General features: G+C 54.4%; 1 protein-coding gene across 1 annotated transcript in view; it reads left to right on the top strand.

The window, feature by feature from the left end:
* The window catches only part of mrtfba (myocardin related transcription factor Ba), a 43,339-nt gene that overhangs the window by 6,903 nt on the left and 15,528 nt on the right, over window positions 1–20,908 (top strand). The window contains exons 3-7 of the mRNA XM_088936280.1: window positions 812–885; window positions 9,319–9,424; window positions 10,910–11,139; window positions 18,519–18,584; window positions 20,741–20,796. Of these exons, the coding sequence (XP_088792406.1) occupies window positions 10,986–11,139; window positions 18,519–18,584; window positions 20,741–20,796 (276 nt within the window). The 5' untranslated portion in view covers window positions 812–885; window positions 9,319–9,424; window positions 10,910–10,985. The remainder of the gene's footprint in view (window positions 1–811; window positions 886–9,318; window positions 9,425–10,909; window positions 11,140–18,518; window positions 18,585–20,740; window positions 20,797–20,908) is intronic.

Here is a 20,908-nt window from a genome sequence, read left to right as displayed (position 1 = left end):
TTACAGAGGACTGCAATGCCGCAGGTCTGCTGGGAGATTCAGTGGTCAGCCTGGGGACAGGCGAAGATGATATTGCCTGCAGCCACACCTCAGCTCTCTGTCCAGTCCTGGGATTTCTATTACACCCCCGTTTATTTGTATTTGGAGATTTCTCTTGTGTCTAGCTGTCACCTGCGTCTTATTCGATTTCTTTGATTCGGCGCGTATTGTCCAGTTCTTCTGCACAACATTCCTGCTTTATGGGCCATCTTAAAGCTTCTAGCATAGTTAAAGATTGGATCAGCTGGATCGTGTCTTTTTTTTTTTTTGCAACTTAGTCTTTTGTGGTTGATCCACCACATGAATCCCAGGTCGCTTCACATATATTATCGGGCCCACTTCCTCCCCCACTGACTCGCTGCAGCGCGTCGGCACCCGTGGCGGAGCAGGAGGGGAAGAGAGAAAGGGTTCCGCCTGCCAAAATCAGGGAGAGCTTCAGGACGGGCCGATTCCGGGTCCAAGCCTGGGACACTGGAGTTAACAGCTCTGCTCTGAAGACCAGTGTCGCGAGATCGTTGATGACCAGGTAGTCAACGCCACACTGTAACTGCTCCTCTGTAGGACGGTACCTCTTGCAGCACGGTGTCTGTCCCAGGCTTGCACAGCGACACAAGCCAGAGGGAGTCTTTCAGCCCCTCTGTACGCAGCTGCAGGATACCCCTTGAGGATGGTATAGCTTTGCCGGTCTCTGACAGGAAGGGAGGTGGAACTTGGTCACCCCAGTGTCAGTACCCCTGCTGCCTTGTCCTGACCTCCCTGTGTCCTGTTCCAGGTCGGGGGAAATGGCCTAGTGTGGCTGTAGGCAGCAGGAAGAGGCAGGACTCCAGCCCGCTGCACCTCCGCCAGGTAAGACCCAGCCTGACACAGGCAGCAGCAGGGAGGGGGCCGGGCTCCCCAGCAGTCTCCAGGCTCTCCATTTTTCCTGTTCTGTGCTTTCTCACTGATCACCTCTTAAACCGGAGCAGTAGCCCACCTGAACAAAGGCTCTACAGAAGGTGAAAGCAGAAGCTACAGGTGGCCCTGTGGTGCTCGGAGCCCTGTGTCAGGAGCTGGCATGCCGTGGGCTGGTTCTCCCGTGTCTCTGCGTGCGTCACTCTCTGCTCGAGAGATGACCGGCTGCTTACAGAAGGGCCAGACCACTTTTTTTTTTTTTAAATGGATTTCTGTTCCAACCACATCAAAGCTTATTTTACACAGCTTTGGCTGAACTTGCATAGCAGAAAAGGGGAGCTCGTCCTTGTAGCTGAATGTCACAGTGCCCTCTACTGTCAGTTCAAGGTCTGCAGTCTGTACTCTACAGCATGCCATCCTGCAGTGCTGAGACCTACTGGTGTGTGCCCCAGGCCTGCAGAAACCTGTAGGAGCTGTCGTTTGCTGTTCTTGATCTTTTCATCTCCCATGATTTGCAAACGGCTCATCATAATGTTTAAAATTAGAATTATTCAGATAGACATTAAAAGCGTCAGGCAAAATAGTCCATTTCAAATGGCGCTTTTTTTTTTTTACAAGTATTACAATCACTAAGAATAATCTTCAAGCTTCCAAAAGAGTGCAAGGCTTAGATGACAGGAGGGCGAAACGTTTGACCTCCTGGACAATGAGCATAAATTGATTGGCTGGAAAATTAAAATGAAATTATTTTTAATGGGGGTGAAATAAGGCCTTGTCCTGTGAGAGACGTTCGTCGGGCTGAATGCAGGAAATGTTCTCTGTACGTTAAGAGGAGGTTAAGAAGTCCCGGCAGGCGCAGCTGTGCCTCCGGATGGGAGTGGAGTCTGTAGATGGGAGGACAGAATCCCGTTGAGCTTGCTCACATTAATATTGCAGCAGCAGGGAACACACAGGCCCGATCTGTGAGTCTGTTGAGACAGTATTTCAGCAGCAGGTTTACCATGACGTGACGCCGGCGGTTCTGTTAGAACTGACCCACAGAGCGGGTCCCAGGGTTGAGTCCCCCCCTCCCCCCGATATCATCGCAAGATTTTAATCGGACACGTGAACTCCTTTTGAAAATGTGTTACACTAGGGAGGTCAGGGGGAGGGGGCTTTAATGCAGTTGTGAAAAGCAGAAGAAACGGCATTTTTACAATTTATTTTCTTCTTGTGAACACGGGCTGCGTTCTGTAAAAACGAGTGACCGTGGGATTCTAGTTGCGGGGTTCTCCCCCTGCTCTGTTAGGGCTCGGTGACAGCTGGCAGCAGGTCGCCTGCGGGTTCTGGAGACATCCCAAGCCAAGAGTGACGGGCCTGCTGGGATAGCCTGCTTGACAAACTGGCAACACAAGGGGATGAGTGCATGCTGGGTAAGCACAGCTTGCAGTGGACCACCCTTCCCAGCCGTTCCCAGCCCAGGGGGTGTTCATTTCCTTTGAAAGTGTACAGGACATGTATCTGGCTCAGAAAGCCCCCCCCTCTTCCATAGTATGCTGCTGTGGATCAGGTTGCTTTCAGAGTTGGGAAAGAGCCTTTGAGTTAAACCACATAGCCCCCCGCCCCTCCTCCCCTCCTCGTTTTGTGCCTGGGTCAGTTCACCTCCAGTTCTGCCAGCTTTATTGGCGTGACCGAAGAGTTACCGTGCTGCCAAAGCAAGAACAGTTAGCAAGACATCCACAGTTGTTTAAACCCAGAAACGGTGTTATGCGAGAGGCTCTGTGTCAGTGCTTCAGGCTGTGACAGGAGAGCACACACTGGGCTGCAGCTGAGTTGAGTTTCATGGTAACTCTCTCCCCTCCCCCAGTTGGTTTGGAAGCTCTTCTGATTCTGGCAGTTATCTCTTAAGACATCAGGACCCCTGTCTCTCCCACCCCTTCCCTTACTGTCAGGAATCTGTTTTTTTTTGGGGGGGGAGGAATGTCACTTCAGTTGTGACCTCAGCAGGCATGCTTTTGTTTGAGAGATTATCCACCCCTCTTCATTTGAACCGTTCCTTGAAATCTGTTTCTGAACTGTCAGCGGCGTATTGGCGACGCAGGCTCTTGAGCTTGCCTTTCAAGAAGCATTCCTTGGTCGTTGTCTTTTCCTGGTCTTTGGGGGGGCGGGGGAAAGTGTACAGGCTTCTGGCCGAGCTGCTGACTCCCCGCCAGCTTCCCGGCCCCTCCTCTGTGAAGAACGTTTCAGTCAGAGGTGGTGACCTGAATGTTTCTGAAGCGGGTGGCCAATCACTGCCTGAAAAAGCATGGCCCTGTCATGGAGGGCAGCAGACACCAGCCAGTGGCAGTGCATTTACAGCCGACTTGGCGTTAGTACCTGAGCTTCCCCATCTCTCGGATGCGCCGTGTCGGGAGGAAGGGCCGGCATACGGGACCAAGAGGAGCTGGGAGTCAGGCGGAGCTGTGGACAGCCCCGCTCTCCGCTGGATGGGCCGGGCGGAGTGGGTCCTCCTGCGATCGCAGAGGGGAGCGCAGTGCCAGAGGGCTTGGCTGTCTTTTCACGGTATTTCTTCTGTTTGTGCTGGCTCCTCATCTTTGCTCTCTGTGTTGCTTGGCGTGTGTCATAGCAATATTTACAAACTCCAAGGCTGAAGTCATCATTGCGCCGCGTTTCGTGCTCGGTTCAGCGCCTTTTGTTAAAAACTGTTAGTTAAGACATCTGAACGGAGTTAAGCAGCACGTTCGTTCACCACCTCGTTAGGCCACCCAATGCACCATTGAAAACATCATACTGATATATGGGGGGAACTCTTGTGTTTCTGATTAAATCATGTTGCTTTTCTTCAGAAGCAAGTGGAGTTCGTGTTTTCCGTCCTGAATCTTGGATGGGGGAAGTAAAAGGGGCTCGAGCAGGTTGGGGAGGTGGTGGTGATGGGGTAAGGGGGGGCTTGTTTTCTTCTTTTCTGCTCGTTTGCAAAGCTCTGGAATCGTTTAAAACTTTGCCAGCGGCATTTGTGCCTGTGGCCCGTTCGTGCTGTAATTCAAGGCTGATGGAGGTGTTCCGGACCCAGACGGAGCTCCATCCAGCCCACAGTTGGTTCACATTTCAGGAGCAGATTTCAGGACGAGTTGTTTTGTTTCACACGGTAATCTGGGCCCTCTTGCCATGAGCCAGGTGGGCCAGATGGCTTCCTTCATGTGTAACTTTCCTTATTCTCTGAAGGCATGCTGGTCCTTGAGGAAGAAGGCGCTTTCATCAGGCCTGCGGAGCTAAAGCTGTGTAAGAACATGTAGTTTGCACACAGTGTACCAGGAAGGTCATTTAGCACAGCCAATAGCCTAATGAGCCACATTAAGTACGAAGTGCAATGGAAAAGGCAGATTTCCTAAGAGAATTGGAGCTATTTTAATAGTTTAAAGCTGCCTGGAAACAACCTGTGTCAGGCAGGATAGCTGCAGTGATTGTTTCCAGTTGCGTTGCTAGCTGCTGCACTTCCTGCATTGTTCCCCTCCTATCAGAGTGTTAACCCCTTACCCCCACCTCGTTCCCAGGCTTGGAGCCTCTGTCCCAGTGCCGCTCACAGTGTGTGTGTGTGTAGCAGGGCAAGGTCTCTGGGTGACTGCTCCAGAATCCTCTCGCTCAACGAGACGGGACAGCAGATCACCCAGCAAGGGGCTCCGCTGAGCCTAGAGAGGGGCACTGTCGCAGCTTGAGTGGACATGAGGTGACGTCAGGCTGGCACGGCTAGGGCTGAGAGACCCAGAGAGGCCTGCCTGAGTGTGCATCACAGGGGGCAGATCCAGGCAGGTCTTGTGCAGTATTGCGTGCCACCTGACCTCTGATCTGACTGCAGGATGATGACCTCCGGACGTTTTCTCTGTGCTGGGTGCTGGGTAGTCAGAGCAGTGCCGGGAGTCTGGGTGATGGAGCCCAGGTTACAATTTGCTGTTTATTTTGGCATTTTTGTAGGTCTGTTCAACTCGCAGCCTTAAAGAAAAAGATTGCTGCTTAATCCTCAGGGTTCCCAGGCGGGTGAACGTACAGTTCGGGAATCGTTACTCCTTGAAACTGAGCTTACCCAGAGTTCCTCCAGCCCCTCCGGCAGCCCTGGACTGGCTCGGATGTCTCCGAGAGGATGCTCTCCAGGCTCTGGGATAATCTTCTGTTTACGCCCCCGGCGCAGCCTGCCGCTGTTCGTAGCGACACCCGGCCTTGCACAGTTGCCATGGCAGCGGTCCAAGTCCCATCCACTGGTAGGAGGCGTCGCCATGGAAACCCGGCTGAGTCTGCTGCTTTTATCTTTGTTTACGAGCTTCTCCCCCGAGAGGGCCGACCACCTTGCTGGCAGCGCTGTCCCCATGTGTTTAACATCAGCGCTCCCTGCGCCCCACCAGAACCAGCCTGGTGCCTCCACCCCCGAGGGGGAGGGGGCTCGGCGCTGGCAGCCTCAGCGCTCGTTTTCATGCGTCTCCCCGTTTCTGAGCCCCTGAACTGCGAACCGGTTAGAGTCGGGATCGTGTTGAAGAAAAGGCCTTTTTTGCTTTGCAAATTTAAGGACATGTTCCCTTGTGTGTCGAACTGAGCCTCGGCCACGAGGTTTAGCAGCTGCCGAGTCGTGGAGCGCAGAGTACCTGTATGATCCCTTTGAAGCGACGGGGTGCCACTCGGTGGAAGCAGCGGTACGAGCCCTCGTCACGTCTTCAAAGCCAGATGCACCTGCCTTGATTGAGGCCCTCTTGCTTGAGGTGCCAGTATGAGAACCGAAGCCAGTGATAGGCTCCTCCCAGGCGCCTCGTGTGACCCAGCGCGCGGCTTCCTCATGGGACCGCCCACCTGCCCGTGCCCGCAATCCCATCAGCCCCGGGCAGCGCGGGTCCTTCGCACGCGCGGGCCGCCGGCCGTGATGAACGAGACTGTAACGGCACCCTCCCTCGGCCAGAAGCTGCCCTTATAAAGGCTGACTTGCAGCCCACTTTTCTGGTCCGAATGCCAGACAGTATGTGACCGAGCGGTATGTAAGGCACACCCGTCCGTCGCTGCCAGGGTGAAGCGGCCTGAGATTGGCCGTGGGTTTGTTCCTGTTTTCTGCGCAGGATGGGATGCAGCTCTTTCACTAGAGACTTTCTCTTAGTGCAAATGCGATCGCCATGGTCGCGCATCACTGGTCGTGAGTTTTCAGGGGGCTGTGGCTGTGTGTCTCCTCTGTGAGGCCCAGGGAGCCCAGCCAGACCTGGGGGAACGGAGGGCTCGAGCCTTTTCCCTGCGGAGGATCTGGCAACGAGGATTGTGGGTTGTCCTGCCCAGGCATGTGAGAACATCCAGAGCCCAGTGCCTGCCAGGACTGTCACGGCTGCAGGCTTTCATAAGAACTGCAGAGCTGCTTCTCGATCTCAGGAGGTGGGGGGGGGGTTCCGAAATGCACTGGGGAAAATTAAAAAGACAAACGAAATGTCAGGGTGTATCGTTAAAATTGCATGATGCACTCGTAAGGCTTCGTTTAGGACAGTGTGTGGGTGGAAACAACGTGGAATTTGCAATTGAGACGAGGGGGGAGCGCTTATCTACGCAGAAGGTTGTGGGAGCATGGAACAAGCCGCCCTGCCGTGCCGTTGAAGCCGAAACCCTGTCTTCTTTCAAGAGTTGGCAGAATGAGATCCTGGGATCTGAATGAACTGCTAACAGCCAGGACAGTTCCTCCTCTCTTCTGTAACCTTTATGTCCTTGTGTCACTCCTGCGGCCCTGCGCACACTTGGAGTACTGGTTCACGAAGCCAGACGCGTCCTGCTGCCCCGCCCCGGTGCATGATGGGCTTGACACCAGGGCCAGGCTGATCGGCAGCAGATGGAAGGCTCTCTGGAGCAGAGCTAGAGAGATTTAAACTTTAATTTCCTGTGACAATGGGATTTGGCAGCAGCAGCGTGGAGCCCAGATCACTGCAGGCACAGAGTCGGCCTCGGCTCTCTCCTGGCAGAGCAATACACCACTACCTGCTGTGTAGTGGGAGGTAAACTGCTGCCTGTCAGCAGTCCTGGACCTTAATTCACATGACTGCGATCTTGTGCCGAACAGCCCAGTACCTCAGTGTAAATCTGAGTTACGTCAGTGTGGCTTCATTTACCACACAGCTTGTTATACAAACTTAAATTTATCTCGAGTGTTATCGCTTTTATTTAACTATAGAAACTGGCGATGATAAAGGAGATGGTGAACAAAAAAAGCTGAGTCACCTTAACGCCGTGTTTGTGCATGCCAGAATCTTTATCTGTTTACAGCAGGAAATATTATACAGTGAAACCGTGAGGAAATTTATGGCAGGTCAAATGTGCAATACCACACGACATGCCAGTGCAACAGAGCCAGCTGTCATTCCAGTGATTGGGAATAGGGGTCCTCTCTGGGGTGACTCTGCCCCCTGCTGGTGTGGGCAGGAATGAGGCTGACCGCACAGGGGGCTCAATTTTTGAGTGTAGCCAGTTTTTTGGGATCAACGTTTCTAGTAATGCCTGTTAAGGGGTTAGCCCAGAAGGTGACGAGGAAGAGTGCTTTCTGTGACTCAGTTGTTGATGTTTGTTTTCTTGTCAAGCACAAATAAATGCCACCAAACTTAGATCATTGTTGTTTAGCAGTTGTGTTTCCAGGGAAGAGGATTCCTGGACCCTGGCAGTGGGATGCATCAGCGTGGTGGCTGTTTGTTTCCAGAGGGTTACCAGAACAACCCCACAGCACTTGGTCAAACATAATAAGGCCCTTTCCAGGCAAATAGCTGACGCCAGCCTCTCTGAAAGTGCCCTCAGATCAGACAGGCGCCCCACCATGGGGGACAGAAGTGTTTCTTTTAAAGAAAAGAGCTGACGGTAACAAACTGCTCTTGCTGCTGTCTAAGTAGATGCGTGCTTCAAAAGAATGCTTCCCCAGCCTGCCGGTGACTCAGAGCTCTCGGGCGGTTCAGCAGCAGACCTTGGGAAAGGAGCTGACATGGTGAGCATCGAGCAGCCTCCTGATCCAGGCAGGTGTCCTCCATTTCGGTCTTTCCTGCTACCCGCTGAGCAGGCGAAGCGTTGGGGTGGGGTCGGGGGGGGAGCAGTTTTCTTTGAGCGGCTGTGGAGCTTAGCCTTTCCGGACGCTCCCTGTTTCGTCCTGCGGGAGGTGGCGTTGCCGCCGGTTGGGTTTATAACGTAAGATACAGGGCCGTGGGGAGCGTGGCCGCTGTCCTGTTGCCGTCTGGGTCGTGGGTACGGAGGGCTCATGGGATAACAATGAGCTGGATAGTCAGGGTGGATCTCTCTGCCGAGAACTCCTGTTTTCATTTGTAACTTTCTAGCTTGTCCTGGAGACTGCACAAAGCACAATCGGCGCAATGTAGGGTTGTTCCCGAACAAAATTCCTATCAGATGAGTGTTTTCCGTTATTTCACAAGGCAGCGTGTTGGCGTGTGCCGGAAATCGGCAGCAGAACCAGCGTCTGATACTTTAGACGCTGTCAACCATCACCTGGTTTCAAAGCAGAGTTTGGGGCTAATCCTGCGACCCCCCCCCCCATGTCTCCATCTTAATACAAGGGGCGCTCAAGACGTTTTTTAGTGTGTCGTGAGCTTCTCCTGACGTGCGGCCCTCCGGGGGTGGTGGAGATCGGCGCTGCGGGCCGGAGGGGCACCCAGCCGGGAGGGGAGGAGACTCCGAGCTCGGAGCCCTGCAGACCCATCCTGGGAGAGAGCTCGCTGGCGGAGCACGAGACGCCACATCAGAACAGCTGGGAGCTGCCACAGACGGAAGGCGGGGAGGGGGGGGAGCTGTGTCTCCCCTGGGGAGATAAGCCCGAGTGATGTAATAATTAACGAAGCGTTATCTGTTTTTAATGCTGCTGTCAAAGCCCTGGGGCCTCTCCCTCTCTCAGCTGGCTCCCAGCAGGGGATTACCACAGAGCACCGACAAGGGCCAGGTCACACTGCGCTTTGTGCTAATTACAGCAGAGCTCATCATGCAGCGCTTGTATCGGGGACCACTGCTGTACACCGCAGTACGCCCAGGCATGCTTTACGGCCTTGGAATGATCTGATCTGAACCCCCGCCGTCTCCTCACCCCTCTCCCTGAAACAAGACATGTGCTAAAGTCTCGGATGTTCCTGTGAGGGTGACCGCAGCATGAGTTACAGTGATCCCCCCACTTTACTCGGCCTCAGTGGCAGGAAGAGTGTTTGCTAAGGGTAGGGCCGGGTTTGCTGGGGGCGACGGCGTGGTCTTGGCGCTTCCAGAGAGGGCGAACCGTCCGGTTTCCCCAAAAACTGGGCCGCCGAAAAGGTTGGGCATGGGGGCAGCGATGGAAGCGCACGTCCGCGAGGGGGGAGGAGCAGCGAGGAAGGACGAGGAGGATGAGAGTCCCTGACCCAGCGTGCGATCCTCTCCTTGCAGACCCATGCTCCCCACGGTGAAGGCGGGCCGCGCTCCGTAGGGGGGGGCAGAGACGGGAGAGCGGAGAAGGAGCGGACATCCACCTGCGCCGCCCGTTCCGCTGCAGGTGAGGAGAAGCGACCGCCGGCTTCGGGACACTCGGGACGTGCCCTGGGAGGGCCGACACTTTCCGGAGTTTCAGGAGGCTAGACTCACGGGCTGCCCGTTCTCCTAGTTTAGTTTTCAAGTTACAAACCCATGAACAGCCAGCTGTGTTTTATTCTTCCTTGAGGGCAGTAGTTGCGTGGTGCACCGGTGTAAAACAAAAACAGGCTCACTGCAGGGGGACGTGAAGGCCAGCATTGAGCTCTTCCTGGGAGCCTGTCCACATGTGGCTCACTGGGCTGTGCCGGGCGGCAGGGGGGAGGGGGCTGCGGCTTTCCTCTCTTTTCATAACGACGGGGGTTCATTCCGTGCCGAGAAGGGAAAAGAATAAACCACACAAGAGTTTGGAAGTGTAGCCTTCCCCCAGGTGTGGAGGAGGAAGGAGGAACAAGTGGGAAAGAATTTTTCTCCTTGTTTTGCAGTGTGGAATTAACCTCTGCCCTCGTCCTCTTCTGACTGCAGGCGTGTTTTTTGATGACGGCTTAGATTTCAGAGGAGAAGAACTGTCTTTTCTTTTCTGTGCTAAACAGGTTTTTTTTGCAAAGCAGGACCGTGTGTGGTTCTTAAAATAGATTTGCCGTGAGGAGAATTTGCAGCGTTCGTCCACAAGAGTTTTTTTTGTTAAAGACAGTATTGGACAGATTGGAGCCTCTCATTGTCTAAATCACTTACTGAGCAATCCAGCTGCAGGAGAAACCTCAGAGACCGTGCTTTCTTTGGCAGGGCTCTGATTCAGGAAGAGATTTGTTGCTTTGCAGACTTGTAGATGATCTCTGAGCGAGAGAGAGGGGAGCTGCTCCTACAGACCAGAGCCATCTCGTCAAGTAGGGACGGTCAAGTAGGTTTTTGTTTTGGTTAGCCAGGGCGGCAGCAGTCGGGAAGAGTAAAGTTCACAGCCTCGCAAATCGAGTCCCAGAGAAGCTGCTCGCGGCGCTCAGGTAACGCCTCGACAACTGCAGGCGCCAGACTGGAAGTGAAGCTGGCTGTGGCACATGCCAGGCCAGACACAGCTCTCCGCTTGAGGGTTTTGGTTTGCTCTGGAGCTGCCGTCACTGCGCCACTCGCTGCAAGACGAAAAGAGCAAAGCTTGTGGTAATACTGAGCTGGCGTGATGTCTACACTAAAATGGGAGCAGCCCGTTGCTTAGATTGTTTGGTTTACATAGGGTACAGCTGGCTCTCATTTCCCAAAAGATAAAATGCTCACATCACGCTTTGACGTTTAGCGGAGCTGGGAGTGGTGTCTGGGACCATCCCGAGCCAGGTGATGCCTGATTGGGATTGTTGTGAAACTCCACACACCTGCAGCCAGTTCGCCGCCCTTAAAACGATCCTCGAGAGCCACCATGGGCTCCTGTTCTATAAGGGGAAAGGCAGGTGCCCGAGGATGCCGGCGGCGTAGACACGGACACTGCGCTGACCGCTGTCCCCGTGTGGTCCTCTCGCAGAGCACTCGCCGCTGGTGTTGCGCTGACCGCTGCCGGGGAGACGGTCCCCCTCCTCCCCCCCCCCCCTCGAGGAGAGATGGAACCCCGGGAGCTGCTGGGAGCAGAGGGGGATGCTGGGATGCTGGGCCTGCTGGCGCCCAGTCCGCAGAGCGAGGCCGTGACCCACGAGCTGGAGGAGCTGTCGCTGCAGCCCAATCAGAACCTGCCGCCCCTGGACGAGCGCAAGAACGGCAAGTACCCCCTCCGAGCCGCCCGTCCGGCTGACTGCACTTGCTGCGGGAGTGAGCGCTTTGCCGGCAGCGACTTGTGACTTTGTTCCCACTGGCTGGTCTGGCCCTGTCCTGGCTGGGTCTTCTCGGAAAAGCCGATTCCTGCTCCGCACGGACTCTGGCAAGCGGAACCGAGACGTGGGCTGTCCTAGATGTCCGCCAGCACGGGAAACGGGTGCTGGGTGTATATTCTCTGTCCGTCCATCTCCTCTATTTCCCTGTGTGTGTGTGTGCGCCAGTCCTGCACTGGAGTGTGTCTGAGGGTCGGGTCCTGACGCACGCACACACTTCACTGCTTCGGCAGCTGGAAGTGCTGAAGTCAAGGACTTCCTGCATGATTTGCTCTGCTCCGTTGTTGATGTGAACCGCTCGCCTTCGGACCAGATGCACGCTCAGAAGCGATCTCCCTCATTAGCAGAGAACTCGAGATGAGTGGAGGATTATAATGCAGCACCTCTAGGGGGGCAATTTGCAGGCGCAGCTTAAAAAGGTTCAGTGAACTGGGTTTAACCCTTTCCCTCCCGGAGCGTCTCCCTGTGCTTCCACACGTCGGTTGGCTTGTTTGTTCTCTGCCTCCCTCCCAGACTGCCTTTCGGTGACACTGCAGTGGAGCTCGGAATGCTGTCTGAGCACTTTTGGGATCCCAGGGTGCTAGGTGTTATTCCTGTTATTTTTCTTTCGTTTTTTGGCTTATTTTTTTCTTTTCCCTAGCTGCCTCCCTGACCTTTACTAAACCTGGGAATCCTTTGACCTTCCGTCAGCCGAGCCTCCCATTGGCTGCTCTGTCTGGTTCCCACAATCCCAGCATTCCCTGGGCCCCAGCCAGGGCCTGTCTGGAAATGATTTCCCGGTATGTGAATCCCGATGAGACGGAGCAGTGGCGGCTCTCTAGGGAGCGTGCAGGCTGACCCGCTCTGTGGCACTCTGACATTTGCAGAGAGTCCCTCAGAGGCGTTCTGGAAGAGAGGGTGGAGATCAGACTGCCTGCCACCCCTGGACCCTCCCTCCGCTACTCGCAGGAACGGCAGATTTGCCAAGAGAACAGGTTTTTTTTCCATACCTTGAGGGCTTCTGAGAAATTCCTCGAACGTCACGGCTGTAAAATAAGTCTTGTAGCACCGAGTGAAAAGTATGAGGGCTAATAGCGGGTTTCCTGTTTGCCCCTGAAATGAGATCTGACTGGGCCCACCACTCTCCGGCCTCGCACCCTGTACTTTTACTGACTGCTCCTTTCACAGTGAAAACACGGGGCCCTGAGGTCGACATTCCCTGCAGCAGACACACTGATTAAGTGGTGAAGCCCCCAGAGTCCATTAATCCCATTAATCACAGGGCGTCTCGCAATCACTAGCAGTGCCGGTACATAGGGATGTCTGGGCTTGTAGCCTTGTTAGTCCAGGGAGACCTGCTCTTCATTCCAATTCCTGCTCTGTTGGGTGAATCTCTGCAGCGTTTTAGCTTGGTGTTGCACATGTGATATTGGGAAGGTTCTGGGCTTCATTGCTCCGGAATTATTTTGGCTGTAATTTTATGTGTACTTTCTGCGTGTGAATGATTGTGGTATATTATTAACAACATTAATACTATTGCATCTATTGCTTTTAGAACCACCCTGTATAGAGAAATGCCTTTTTAAAAGAGCTGCGTGTTTTTCAAGAAAAACAAGACAGTGGTACTAATGGTATGCAAATGATTAAGAAATGTCGGCTGTAAATCCTCAGATGTTTTTTTCTGATGCTTGAAAGTTAGGAACACTCCTAACTGGGGACAGGCGTTGTCACAGCCTGCCGTTCATCGCTGAAATCAAGCAGGACTTGCAAGCTGTCCTCTCCGGACAGGCGTGGGGTGAGGAAGATGCCATCTCTTTTATCAGGGGTCCATCTTGGTTCTGCGTGCAGCCACGGGCTCGAGCTGCCCTGTCTGGGCAGCTTCCCGTGTCCTCTGTGCTTGAAAGTGTTTACACTGCCACCGGTGCGCACTGAGGTCACTCCTGGCTCAGCCAGACAGAGACACTCCCCTGTGTTGTCACAGCAGCTTCGGTGTTGAGTCCACGTTTCTCGGGGGGTAATGGCCGATAAAGGTCGTTTTTACCAGGGAATGGTGTTCCCCAGAAATAAAAATCACACATCCCTAGTAGATGGCGGGAGTCTAGCGGGCTCGTTTGACACGTCTGAGCCGGGGAGATGAAGGCCGCTGGCCCTCGCCTGCTCTCCGCAGTGCAGCCGGAGTGCCGGCGCGGGGGCTGGGGCCGTTCGGCGTGCGCGCGGGCAGGAAGTGCGCCTGCCGTGGCTCTGCGTGGGCCGGTTTTCTCAGGCCGCCTCTGCCTTGAGTAACTGCGGCCCGCGGCTCCGGGAAGGGTCAGTTACTCACCGGCTGGCGATTCCAGCGCGGCTGACAGGACCCCCCGCGGACGCGGACTCGCTGATGAGGGCGGCTCTTGGCGTTGTTTTTTTTATCATCCGCCTGCAGAGTAGAAAAAGCGTGACCTCATGCTGCTGCTTCGCTCCCATCTGTGTGAAAAGGTGTCTCTGCTTGTTGCAGGACTGGGAGCGGTTCTTGGCCTCTTACCCTGATTTTGTGTATCCCTTGCCGTTTCTTGAGAGCCATATACCTGTCGGAGATCCTTTGGCTCCAGGGATAAAAGCAACTTAATATTTAATTTCCTCGCCCCCTAACGCCCGTCGTCTTCCTTCTGGGAAAATGACCTCCGACCTGAGTACTGTGTGACTCAGACAGCCCCGTGGGTCAAATTACGAGGGCTTCCCTTTGAAGGGCCAAATCCCTTCCCGTTCTTGTGATTTCTAGAGAAGTCTTAAAAACACTCACCGCTTCAGGGGCCTCAGGGGAGATTTTGTTTTGTCAAGAGTTTCACAGCAGTTCGGAGTGGAATCTCCTTTTATTGAATTTTTAAAGCGAATCTGGACTTGAGCAGCCCTTAGCATAAAGCTGCGCGGGCTCAGTGGCCTGGGCTTAGCAGGTAATCTGTGTCTGATGCCCAGCTCGATTCTCCCTCTGGCTTCAAGCGCTGCTGGTCGAAAGCAGTGATCTTTAATAGCTGTTTTTATGACTGAAAATCGTAATGAAAAAAGACGCACCATGAGTTTTTAAATTAAGAAAGGCCTTCACGCGTTTCTTTTCTTGGTTTAGCAGCACACACTGACTTTCCTGTGGTGCTTCCACCTCGACAGAGCATTGGTTAATGTGATCGAGGTGTTACCTCCTTTGCATATCAGCCTGAACCGGCTTGTAAATTAATCCCCGTGGATGTTAAAGCCAAAAGAAATTAAATGGTTTCAAACGTCCTGCATTGTCTAAATGTGGAGTTTCTATTCAAAGGGCAAAAGATATTCTGGGTGCAGCGGTTACCAAGATAAGGATTCACTGCTACTGTTAGGGCAGTACAGTCCCTTCTTACCTTTCTATGCAGCACAGTAATGTTGCTGGCATGGCATTTAACTTGCATGCGTTTATGATTTTAGCCGTAAAGACAAATACCACTTTTGTTAAAAGCGTTGGAACGGAAAAACCAAAAATAGTTTGTCTTTTAAAGAAAGAGAGTGCAGACACTCTGTAGGTCTGTTTCTGTTTGACTTTGCAGTAATTGAATCAGCGTGCTCCGGCCACACAAGAAGCCATTCCACAAAATTCTGGCACTTCAGAAAGACTCGGAAGATATTTTTTTTCCCTCAAAGTGTCCTGTCTAAACAGGATGAGCTGATGGAGGAAAGACAGTGACTGCTTCTAGACAAATCACAGTGACATCGCTGAACTCACGTTCGTTCGACTTGTATTACTGGTGCTAAAAATGCTTACTTTTTTTCCCCTGGTGATATCTTACTCAGACGGTATGGGTGTCAGAGCACACAGACAGCAGCCTTTTCCAGCTCAGACCTCCCCCTGCCTGCTGCGCTGTGCTCTGTCCTGGTCTCTCTTGAGTGAGCGCAGCGCTGCATTCCAGCTCCGGCAAGGGTTAACTGCATCACCCAGCTCAATAAAGCCCTCCCCCGGGCCCTCACTGGCTGGGCGGCACAGACTCAGCGCTGGAGAGCGTGCACATTCTTCAGCGAGTCAGACGGAGTGAGAGACAGAGAGAGACAAAGAGGGAGGCATTGCTCAGGGCCTTGCAGAAGGGATCAGGGATGTTCCAGACAGAGGCTCTTCTCCCAGTCTCTCCGGCTCCTCGCCCTCCTCCTCTTCTCCCTGGGCGGACCTGCCACAGCGGCTCCCGGGCTCCTGGATTAGATGGCTTTCCTGGAAGTGGAGACCCACACCGTCGGCAGAAGCAGATTCACCTCAGGTGTACCTCCTGCTCCCCGCGTCTTCCTGCAGGCCAGAGCTCACTGCTTTCACCTGAGGGGCTCGAAGGGGCTTATGTTCCTGTTAGCTCTTGATGTTCCTCTTTCTTCTTTTCACCGACGGCTGAACTTTGTGCCCCAACGCGAGAGTTGCAGGAATGCAAGTACCTTGGGTTCAAATACAGGGAGCATGGTTGTGTCTCGAGACTGATGGGGGAAAGGTGCCTCCTTATTTATGTTTTTTACCCAGAGTCTGCCATGCTCTCACTGTGAGGCCAGCCCTGTGGCAGAGAGTCTTCCTCGGTCTCTCACTTTTCTGCGAAGGCTTTAAGATATGCTTCTGCATTCTCTGCCCACGCCAGATTGCCTGCGGTCAGCTGCAGATTTGCTCAGGGAAGTCTGCCGCAATGGTGCTCAAGGCTGGGAAGTTGTTAAGCAGGACGTGTTGGACTGGAGGAGCTTCTGCTCAGTTGTGAGCAGGGCTTGGCCACATGAGTGGTTCTCTGTCAAAGAGATGAAAGATTAAACGGCGCCCTTTATGTTTCAGAGCAGGAGTAGTGATAGGAACTGATGTATGCTAGTGTTTCAATTGTTCCTGATCTGAAAGGATGTTTACGCTGTGCTTTGCTGCAGTAACTCTGCCAGCCCCGTGCTGAAAGACCAGGTGACATCAGATAGGTGTGTCGGGTTACTTTTCAGGAGGGACATTTCAGTCTGACTGGCACTTGATTACTATTCAATAAAATGGATTTGTATATATGTTAATGTACTTGCTAGTGCTGTTTTAGAATCCCTCTCCTTGCTCCAGTTCCCTATAAAATCCCAAATCAGCAATTCCTGACACAGTATACACTGCTGTCATTGCTTAGATGCTTATTGTAAACCCTTAAAAGTCATAGTCCGACCCCGAGTTTTATACTTTATCAGCATTTACACGGTAACCATACAAGACAAATTTTCAACGGTTTTTATCTTAGATGCTCCTGTTTCACTTCTCTAAGTGTTGCTGTTTTTCAGGGCTTTTCAGCACTGAAGGATGTTATATTGTTTTTCTGTGAGTGGAAGGTGAAGCCTTTAACAGTGACCCTGTTGACCCTTTTGTAATATCCCTTGCCGGTAGTCGTGTCTCTGAACCAGCGCGCCAGCGCCCCCTTGCAGTGCCAGCTGGTACCGCTTTGCTCTGGCTGCCCTGTGAAGAGAGGCCCTCTATGTACACGAAGTGTGTCATGAAGGGAGACGGACACATCCTTTGTCAGGTCAGGTGCAGAGAATCTGCTCTCCACCTGAGCGTCCTCGTAGGGCGCCGCTGCTGCTCTTCTCCAGCAGGGGGCACCAGGGGGTCTCCGTCTCATGTGCGCTGGCCAAGTCTCCGTGATATCAAATGGCATCGCATACGGGTTGCAAGTGCCAAACCCGGTTCTCGAGGGTGGCTCTCCAGCTGGCGGAGACTGGGGCTCGCCAGAGCCCCCCTGACTCCGGGGGCGCATTCGGGACGGGGGACGGGGGACGGGGGACGGGAGACGGGAGACGGGAGAGGAGGTCGGCAGTGAGATTTTCTCCTGGGCCTCCCCATGTGTGTGAAGCGGAGAGTATGTTTAGCCCTCCTTGACAGGCGGATGGTGTCTGGGTATCCTTCGGGGGGATAGAGCGAGCCGCGGCAGGCGCGTGCTGCTGATGGAGCGGGTGCTTGGTCCAGCGTGTCTCGGTAGGGCTGTGCGTGAGCAGATCCCGCTGCGCGGCGGCTCGCAGCAGGACCCTGGTTTGGCTTCCCGAGCCAAGCAAGGGGCTCTCCCTGGATCGTGCTTCCCGCTGCGGGCTGTCAGTGACGTGGGCCTGGGGCTGGCGGGAGTCTCCGGGGGACCGGTCTGGGCAGCTCGGGCCGCGGGACCCCCAGGACGCGAGGGGCGCTGCAGCGGGGAGGGTAGCGGATGACTGTTTCTAAGCTGGAGGGAACGGATCACTGCAGCACGCTCCCGCAGGAGACCCATCGCTCACGGCCACGCTTGTGCTGCTGTGTGAAGAGCTGGGATTTGTTTATAATCCTCTGCGTAAGGATCGGCATCATTCAGCTCCATTAACGCGAGCACACTTGGGTGCGTTTATAAACGCTTACAGGCAAGGCCCGAGCGGGTTCCTTCTCGCTGTCCGCAGCCGCTCTCGCGCTTGCACGCTTGCGTGGGAACTCCCATGGAGCTCCAGCCTTTTTTTTTTTTGAGGCTGTTTTTTGCAGCTCCAAACAAATTCACGCATCTGAGGCAGGAAGGGGCTTGCGATACAGACAGAGTCTGGTGAGGGTCTAGTCTAGGTCCCTGTGCACTTTGGGGCTTGGCTTGGTCCCCCCCCCCCAGACATGGACCAGAGCGACGTTTTCGCTGCGGTGATACCAGGACACGGTCGCCACCGTGGACGACTGTGGAGAAACGCTAGGCTCTGGGCTGTTCCGGACACGCCCAGGGCAGAGTAGCGGGCATCTTTTTTTTTTTTTGACCCAGAGATCACAGGGAGTTTTGAATAACACAGTCCAGATCCATCCCACAAATCGTCCGATGAGGAAAAAGCCTGGAGAATCGTGCAAGCTCTGCTTTGTCAGGGCCATGATTCCTTTGGTCCTGTTTTGCGCTTTTGTTGCCTCGTTGTAGCGGGAGCTGGGTTTGAAGCGTGTGAAATATCCTTTCTTATTGAACGGCGTCGGAGTGCTGGCCGGCTCGGGGCCTCTCTCACCTGCCGGCTGGTATTGTCTCGACAGTTTCAGAGCGAGCCGAGCAGGAAGTGTGTGGGACAGGTTTTGCTGAGCGGCTGGGTTTCCCAGCGCAGGGAGACGGGGTTGGCGGAGTGGGGGTGCGGCTGCCGTCTCCTGTGCGCGCTGGGTTAACGCAGGCCACTTCCTGTTCTCGGAAAGCGCGGCGGCCGCCCAGTCCGTACAGCGAGGGGGGGGGGGGGGAAGGCGACTGGGCTGTTGGATCTCCGAGGCGCGGCAGGCGGTGCGCTGGTGGAGGCCCACTCTGTTGGAAGAGGCTGACCGTCTTCCTCTCTCCGTCCCCGCAGTTCTCCAGCTCCGGCTGCAGCAGAGGCGCACGAGGGAGCAGCTGGTGGACCAGGGCATCATGCCGCGTGAGTACTGACCCGTGACCCGGCGCTGCGGGGTGGGGGGGTGCTGGGGGTACACAGGCTCCGCAGCTGCCTGCGCGCTCCGCCTCCAGAGGCACAACCCCTAGGAGTACCAGTATTTGTTTTCAGAAAACTCAGCGGACTGATTCCATGTTCCCTCTGCTCTGTTAGAGTCAGAACTGTGCTCAGTCGCCTATTCTGGACCCGAGCCGACACGATGTGTGCGCGGCTGATCTCCCTGCCTGTCTGCTCTTGCGGGTTATTGTCTTGTCCGCGCTTCACTGTTCGCCGTGACTAGAACTCGCCTCTTGCTCAGCCTCTCCTCGACGCGCGTCTGGCGCAGAGTGATCTGGATTATCATGGCGCAGAGGGAATTCCACCTCATTCCGCTAAACCGCTGTGCAGGAACAGGCGTCAGACGGCGTTTCACTCCGGGGACATTGGGAATCCAGGGATCCAAAACGGGAATCCCGTTATTCATGCGGTGGCTGGGTGTTAAAGGAAGGGGTTGCACGATGGGGGGGAGGGCATAATTCTGCGGCTACTCTGACCGCGCTCCGTTGGACGGGCTGGCCCGGCTGCGCTGAAGGTGCGCTGCCGACAGGCGTCCCTCACCTCCATCTTTTTTTCATACAAAGGCACACTGCTCAGATGCTGGTGCCGGGGTCACGAGGGGAAGCGTTGGTCTCCAGCGGCGTGGCCCAGCGGCGGAGCCCCTTCCTGTTGTTGGCGGCTGCGGCTGTGGGCTTTCTCTCCGGGTTCCTGTCTGGCAGCCGTGCTCGTGCGCTGCCGTGCTCCGCCCCTCTCCGCCCCGCCCCGCCTCGCGCCGCGCCGCACAGCTCCTTCCCTCGTGCAGCCAGGAGAGACTCCGCACACTCGGAGTTTATATCCCTGTCTTACAGGGGAGTTACTACATGTCGGTGCTGAAGCTGCGCTGAGAAGCCGTGTGTGTGTGCTCTCACTTTCACCAGGATGATCGGTTCCTTTGCAGCGAAGAGGCATTTTCACAGACCTGCGTGGCCAGCAGTGGGCTCAGTATCCTGGCCCCGTGAGACTGTCGCGGTGGGTGATTAAATTCACCGGAGAGCGCAGTCGCTGCGTGTTCTGCGTGCCGATCAAGGCTTTCGGTATTTCCATCAGAGTGCTCTGATCCTCGGACGCCCTGTGACAGCGGCTGAGCGTCCCTACAGCGACTCGTGTTGAGTCGGCAGGGAGGGTCCAGGGGTGGTCAGTACCAGAGCCTCTTCCACCCCCCGACCCTGATGGAGGCCAGGGGGAGGGGGTGAGAGCTGTGTGTGTGAGTCTGTTCAGCCTGCTGTTTATAGAGCAAGGCTGTAAGTTCTGAGTAGCTGCCTGTGTAGAGATAAGCCCTTGATTACAGGCTGATAGTCAGTTGCGAGGTGACTAACTCCCCTGTGTTGCCAGACTGTGCAGTTGCAGAATGACTCACCTGGGGCCGAAGGTCCTGCTCAACCACTGCCTGATACTTGTAATGTGAATGAACTCAGTTCCACCGTGAAAACCACTTCCTGCTGAGCTCATTCACGAGCACCGTTCTGACGGCTGGAGCTGACACAGCCTGTCTCCCAGCCAATCAGAGCGCAAAGTCTTGGGAGTTTGCATTACTTCATCATAAACTGATTAATTCAAAAACGTTGCCTGTCTGCTGTTCGTTCAAGAGCTGCACTCCCTGACGTGAGCGCGTCATATTCAGGAGACCACATTCTTCTAACCTGAAAGTTATAAGATTAGGTATGATAACTAACCAGCCACTAAAGTCTACAGGGTCAGCCTGTCTTCTTCCACTGCCTTCGTCAGATGGGGAAGAATTGGATGTAGGCTCATTATATCATGTCACACCTTTTGCTTACGTTGTATTTGTAATTTGTTCTTATTCAGTTGATTAATAAATAAACTTAAAAGCTAATGATGTGTCCAGTGTTGTCCAAAATAAAACAAGACCAGCAGCCATCAATCCCCTGTTAATGAATAATACACGAATGTCAATGGAAGCCTGTGCTCTCTGCGGATGCTTTGACTAAGCCCCTGGCTATGATCTCAGTGGGTTTCCTTGCCGGGTGCTGTAGTGTTAAGGCCGCATGGGCTGTTCGGAGTGGGTGGTAATCGGGCTGGCTGTGAATGTGTGTTCCCTTCCACAGCCCTGAAGAGCCCAGCAGCTTTTCATGAGCAGATCCGCAGCCTGGAGAGAGCCCGGGTGAGTCCCCGCCGACCTGGATGTTGTAGTGGAAGTAATCGTATCGGGAGAGATCCAGCGGCAAACCGTTCCTCAGAGCACAGTAAATCCAAAGGCTTTGTGGGAGCACATA

The sequence above is a fragment of the Atractosteus spatula genome, chromosome 18 (genome assembly GCF_055471065.1).
Source record: "Atractosteus spatula isolate fAtrSpa1 chromosome 18, fAtrSpa1.hap1, whole genome shotgun sequence".
Taxonomy (NCBI): domain Eukaryota; kingdom Metazoa; phylum Chordata; class Actinopteri; order Semionotiformes; family Lepisosteidae; genus Atractosteus; species Atractosteus spatula.
Note: the sequence above shows the minus strand (reverse complement) of the source record. Positions and strands in the feature narration are given on the sequence as shown.